Below are 6,919 nucleotides of genomic sequence, written 5' to 3'. Positions count from 1 at the left end.
AGTCATCTAAAAGGATGAATGTAATTATACGGAACAGTATAAAATATTTTACACTTTAAACTCTTTGTATAAATAATGTCATGTCAACATTTAAAGATAAGGAAAACAAATAACTAATAATTTTTAAAATCGGATTCAAACAAAAGAAAAATAGTATAGGTAGACTAACACAATAGAAAAAAAAAAGATAGAAACTTAAAAATTAGAAATTTACACTGGTAGTTGAGCCAAAGATATATGTTACAGTTACTTAAGAATGAGAACCATATATAAGTCAAATAAACCTGTTATATAGAATCTTGCGTACGGTATTAATGTGTGGTTGCTCTTATTAGCTAATTTTATGCTCGTGCCTATTTGATTTGTGATGATTTATCATCACTATATAAAGCCATTCTCCCTACACAATCTCTTCATGAATATTTTGAATTGCACTTAATATATGTATTAAAATTTGTTATTATAATATTTCCACAACCAAATAGCTTTACCAGCCATGAGTCAATCAACAACGTCAGAATTTCTGTTTGGTAGGTCTTCTTCAACAAGTGCATGCCCCAAATCCAAAGAAGAAGGAGAAAAGATGCAAACGATGGAAGAAGTTTTTCACATGAACAAAGGAGTGGGTGAAACTAGCTATGCCATGAACTCAGATGTTCAGGTTAATTACCTTTAACTTTCATGATTGGACCGATAATTGATTTTTTACTTTTTTTTAACTAAAAATAAAAAAATTCGAATCCACGATTTTTAAATGAGTACAAAGAGACTATACCACTATTTGAATTATAACTCGTTGACGTACTTTTCTCATCGTTGGTTATTAGTTTTCTTTTTCTTTCATTTTCCCCTCCTACCTTATTTCTCATAATGTTGTCCCCTATGTATGATACACATACATATATACATGTCACATGTATTTATTGCCATCATTGTTTGTATAATTTGGAAACAGGATATGTTATTCAATTTTATTTTAAATTTGACAGGATATTATATCAGTATTTATGAAATTAAATGTTATAAATAGTAATTTGATATTAATTTTAAATTTTATATAAGACAATAACATTTAGTTAATTTTTTATCAAAATAAAACCGCTTCTATAAAGTGAAATTGATCTTGTTTCATCAATTATTTTCAATACAAAATAAATTTTAAAACCGTTTTACTTCATGTATATATCAAATTTAAAACTTAAAAAACACTCCATTAAATTTACTCTAAGTATATCGTTAATTCTCTCCTATGTAATCTATTGTTTGTTTACTTTAGGTATATATCATTTTCGTAATAATGATATATAGTACAATGACATTACACACAAATCAAATTCCTTAATTATTTGTATTTGGTCTCAAACAAATTAAAGATATTATATTACATACAATTGATGTGCAAGTCGTGTAGTGAGAAATTAAATGTTATTAATTACTTGAAATTAAATTTTGTGTAGGACAATATTATCTCAGTGGGAAAAGAAGCAACAAAGAAACGCATAGTGCAAGCATTATGTTCATCAAATAATTGGCCAGTGAGTATGGCCATTGCTGACTTGGGTTGCTCCTCTGGACCCAATGCCTTAAGGGTAATTTCGGAAATAACTGATGCTATTTATGCCACGTCACGCTTGTTGGATCGACCTGCACCTGAATTGATGGTTCATTTGAATGATCTCTTTGGCAATGACTTCAACACCATATTTGCATCATTGCCATCTTTCTATAAGAAGATGAAGCAACAAAATAATACTAATAATAATCATAACAACAAAAATAATAACAATAATGGGTCCAATTGTTTTGTTTGTGGTGTTCCTGGCTCTTTCTATGGAAGGCTTTTCCCAAGCAATAGCATTCACTTTGTGCACTCTTCTTCAAGTCTCCATTGGCTTTCTCAGGTATGCAAATATATATATTTTTATTTATTTTTTCTTTTAATTTATAACTTGCAAATTATATATGTTTTGTCTGATATATTTTCTTTATGATAAAATATATTGTTTGTCCTTGAAGTTTGTCAAAATTTTTAAAAATATTCCTAAGTTTTATTTTGTTTCAATTTTGTCCCTAAAATTTTTTATTTACATCAAATATATCCTGACAGCTAAATTTTTCAGAAAGTTTAGGACCAATCAAATAATAATACATGACAACTATGTCTGATTTGATTGTGTTTTGAAGGTTGTTCTTGTAAAATTGTTGTTGAATTAATCTTAAATTTTTTAAAAAATTTGCAGTTAAAGATATATTTGATACAATTCAAAAAATTTTAGGATAAAATTAAAAAAATTTTATTTAAAAATATTTTTAAAATTATACGAAAAAAAAATATGATTTACTCTTTTCATAAGAATTTTATGAGGTCATCCAATTAAATTCATTCATTTAGATGAATTTTTAAACTAAATTTAAAACTCAGTTACTTTTATCAATGTGTTAATACATACATTAACCATATATGAAAAATCAAATTCAACTAAAAATACTAAAAAAAAAGAAAATTATAGCATATTTTGATTACTTCTTTTTTTATGGGGCCTTATCTTGTGGGTTTTCTGCACAATGAATGTGTGGCTATCAAACTGCCGCAGTATGTCCTTATATTATTATTTGAATCATGAATCAAATGTGATATAATTTATTATAAACATGTGGATTGGAATACCTTATTCCGTTATTAACTATCCATATCTAAAGATATTGTTATATTTATTTCATGAAATATCTTTCTTCAAAACCTATATTATTAGGTAAATAATTATATATTTAATAATGTGTATTTTAATATATACATAACATTATTATTCACGATTCTAAATATTTAGAAAAGGACAGTCTCTTTATTATTCTTTATTTAATTAATAACTAACTAATTACTAAATCCTTTGATATATATCAATTGGATACTAATTTTCTTAAATATTATTATTAGAGGGAGATTTCTTTTTAACTATATATATTATTCACTTCTTGCTCATAAGACATCTAAACATTCTCCATTTTAGTTAAATGAGTGAGCAATGTTACTTTATTTTATTCAATACCCACTTTAACGTGCGTTTTATATAAAAGTTTAGTGCATGTGTCTTTGACATTATTATTGCATCATTTCTAGTGATTCAATTAATGGGGAATTTGTGAGGAACAATAATATTCGCAGAAATATTACTAGACAATGATATATCAAATTGTATCATTATCATTATCCTGATCTTCGTCATCATTATCATTATTTTTATTTTGTGTCATTGAGTAGTATGAATAATATATTAATTAGTCTCAACTTAAATAATGTTGTTAAGGATAACACAGTAATAATTTAGATAGTCCCAATCAAAATAATAAAATAAAAAAAAATCTTCTATAAGAAAAAAATCTTATATCCCATATTATTTAAGTTGTAACGTTAATAGTTTGACAAATAAAAAAAAAAGAGAAATAATAAAAGTTGAGAGAAAAAAAATTGATTTTTCTCATTTTGATAATTTTTAATAAATAAAAAATAAAAATAATAAAAAATAAAAAATCATTTATACTCCTATTATATTAATTATCATTAATATTAACTAATAATAATATTAGGTAAACAAAAAAACAGTCAAAACTTGCGTTATTTAGCATTTATTAATTGTCGTAATAATTAATAAATGTTAAATAAAACAAGTTACATACATTTCTGGTTCTTCTTCATTTAAGTAATAAACAATAGTAGCAATTTTTTCTAGCATCTTGATAGAAAATTTTCTTTAATAAAACACCACAGTACGTAATACATATAGAATGTGATTTGGTCCCAAACAGCAGTGAGCACCAAAAAATTTGAAAATCACCATAATTGGCCTGCAAAAATTAGGTCCCATTTTGTTATAACGTACAAGGACACAAATTTATATATACGAAGACAAATTAAACCTAGAAAGATGAGGGGGCATTTTCATTTCTGGACTATTTTTCTAATACATAATAAGTCAATGAAAAGACTTTTATACCGAATTATAGAATCAGCTTAACCAGACATATAAAGGAAATGAGGGGGAGTATTGGATTTTTTATTCATTTAAAAATATTGTCTAAATTTTTCATTAAAAGAAAAGCAGTAGTGATCATTGGATAACTATATATTAATGTACCTTATTACAATAAATATACGGTGAAAATTCAAGTGCACTTAAATTAACTTCATGTGAAGTTGATAGATTTAATTAAATTGTTATCTAACGATTCTTAACTATTAACTTCACATAAAATTACTGCACTTGAATTACCACCTAAATAAATATTAGCTTTAACTTTTTTTTTTTGTGTTATTGAAGATATGACAAGTAGACAAAATAATTAATTAATTATTGTTATTATATTAATGATGAAGGTGTAATAATTAATTGATGCAGGTTCCTGGTGACATATTAGAAGGCAGGGCTTTGAACAAGGGGAAGTTATACATATCAAAGAGCAGTCCACAAAGTGTTTTAAATGCTTATTCCATGCAATTCAAGAAGGATTTCTTAAATTTCATGGAAATAAGATCTCAAGAGATGGTAGCTGGTGGGTGCATGGTGTTGTCCTTCCTTGGTAGAAACTCATTGGACCCAGCTGAACCCCATGCTTGTTATCAATGGGAACTCTTGGCACAAGTCCTCATGGCCATGGTTTCTGAGGTACATACACGTTTTTAGTACCTTCAACAACATGCATTCATACTGTTTAGTTTGCAATTTGCACAACTATATATATGGTTGTCATATTTAAAGAAAAAAAATTTTAGTGGTAAATTTAAAACAAAATTAATTTTAATTAATATACTCACATTCACATTGTAAAGAGTTTTACATCGCCATTCAATCAAATTTATGTGTTTAGATGATTTTTTAAGTAATAAAAAGATATAAAAATTAATTATTTTTACGGACGTGATAATACATATGTTGACAGGGTCTAGTTGAAGAGGAAAAGGTGGACTCATTTGATGCTCCATACTATGCTCCATGCATGGAGGAAATAAAATGGGTGCTTCAAAAGGAAGGATCATTCATATTAGAAAGCTGTGAAGCCTATGAAATTGATTGGGATGGTGGAGTTGAATTCCATAGTGACTCTTTTAAAGTGCTATCATGTGGAGAGAGAGTATCAAGGACCATTAGGGCAGTGGTTGAATCCATGCTTGAATCCCATTTTGGGAGTCACATAATGGATGAACTTTTTCTTAGGTATAGTGAGCTTGTGGAGCATCATTTGTCTAATAATAGGACCAAATACATCAATTTGGTCCTTTCACTTGTCAAGAAAGGATGGTAAGACATAACAGCACATATATAATACACTCTTACAAATCTAATTCTAGCTTTTTATTAGAATTTTTTTATTAGTGACGATTTTTTTAACGAATTTACGTAAATTAGCAATAAATATTATTATTAGTGATAGAATTTTTGACGAATAATCGATGATAAAAGCGACGTTGCTAATAGTTAGTGACAATATTTTATATCTGTCACTAAATAGTAATCAAAGTTAGCGACAAAATATTTTATCATATCTTTTTTTAACTCGGTTTCGAAAAACAAAATTTTTTAAGATGATAGCGACGATCAATTTAATCCATTAATAACTACATACAATTATTTTATTTCAAATTTTGCGAAGGATGAATTAATCACACAAAAAAATTGGAAATAAAAATATTATAATTTAAATGAATATAAATAAATGAAAGTGTATAATTCTTTTAAATTTTTAAAACATCATATGTAAGTAAATTGTTGCAATATATTAATAATTAGTCATTTAGTTAAGGACCGTTTAATCAGGACCTACTGCCGTTCCACCTAACAAAAAACTTTTAATTATAACCAGAAAAAAATAAGCGAACTTAAATAAAAATCTACAATTAGGCTAGGATATAGAATAGTGTGGGGACCTGGCTAATAACCTAATTAGCAATTTATAACCATATAGAAGAAAACCTTGTCCTAGCTAATGGGGCAAATACTTCAATTTTCATCCACATTCCTGTATTTTGCATGTTGCTATTCCATTTTAATTTATGGCCATTGAATATGACAAGTATTTAAAAAAAGATGTGACTGAATTTAGAAAACTTAAACATTTTTTATGAGATATATAAATCGAAAATGGACGTCTCGACCATCAAAACTTCCTTGACCGCCATAGATGCTACAACAATTAAACTGTACACGCATCTCTCAGGTGCTTATTAACATTATAGCACGAGAAAAACAAGAAAAATTATATATAGCACGAGTTATTATTAGTGTTATTTTCACTTATACAGATACACGCATATTCTGCATCAAGAATCATCTTTTTCTACATGAAAAACACACAATTATAGTTGCTATCTAGCTACTTAATAGAAGAGAGAAATATTAAATAAACAATATTTTTATATTTAGTTTATATTTGAGTTAATATTGATGAGTTTGAAAAACTTGAAATTTTTATGATGATCAAATATTATTAAAAAATGTTAATTAAAAAAAATTGTTAATTTTTTATTTCAAATTGTTTGGTTGATGGATTTTGTTTAGTGTGCAGATTTTGATTATTGGACCAAAGAAAAATATAAGCCCAACTTGATAGGTGAGATAATTTGCTTTGCAGATCACTCAAGTTGCTGAAACTTGTATTGGAGATAAGCCCAAATTTCAGACCCATTTTGATAAACAAAATGATGAAGAAAGTGGCTCAAGGATGCCATACGTTGATCACAAAACAAAAGGGATCCAATTTGTTGTTGCACCATTCGGTTACCTAATTCCATAGTATATAGAATTCAAATTTTAATTAAATTAAACTCATGCATTGATAACTGAAAGAAAAAATTCAAATTGATTTAATTATATTAAATGCTCTACACGTTACTTTATGCATAGGAGAATGAAAGTGGAAATTAATT

The 6,919-nt window shown here is 26.8% G+C and overlaps 1 protein-coding gene across 1 annotated transcript; it reads left to right on the top strand.

Moving 5' to 3' along the window:
- Positions 1-433: 433 nt before the first annotated feature.
- Positions 434-5,339, top strand: LOC107495997 (probable jasmonic acid carboxyl methyltransferase 2). Its single transcript, XM_016117201.3, has 4 exons — positions 434-661; positions 1,458-1,901; positions 4,395-4,661; positions 4,936-5,339. Exons 1-4 carry the CDS (start codon positions 497-499, stop codon positions 5,296-5,298), a joined length of 1,239 nt encoding a protein of 412 aa, XP_015972687.1. The 5' UTR covers positions 434-496; the 3' UTR covers positions 5,299-5,339.
- The last annotated feature ends 1,580 nt before the right edge of the window (positions 5,340-6,919 follow it).

This window comes from Arachis duranensis, chromosome 6, assembly GCF_000817695.3.
Source record: "Arachis duranensis cultivar V14167 chromosome 6, aradu.V14167.gnm2.J7QH, whole genome shotgun sequence".
NCBI lineage: Eukaryota > Viridiplantae > Streptophyta > Magnoliopsida > Fabales > Fabaceae > Arachis > Arachis duranensis.
Note: the sequence above shows the minus strand (reverse complement) of the source record. Positions and strands in the feature narration are given on the sequence as shown.

Excerpts from the sequence above, each read along its gene's own strand:
- LOC107495997 (XM_016117201.3), top strand. The coding sequence starts at position 497 with ATGAGTCAATCAACAACGTCAGAATTTCTGTTTGGTAGGTCTTCTTCA. Across the intron at positions 662-1,457 it reads CCATGAACTCAGATGTTCAG|GACAATATTATCTCAGTGGG; the intron begins GTTAATTACCTT and ends AATTTTGTGTAG. Across the intron at positions 4,662-4,935 it reads TCATGGCCATGGTTTCTGAG|GGTCTAGTTGAAGAGGAAAA; the intron begins GTACATACACGT and ends ATATGTTGACAG.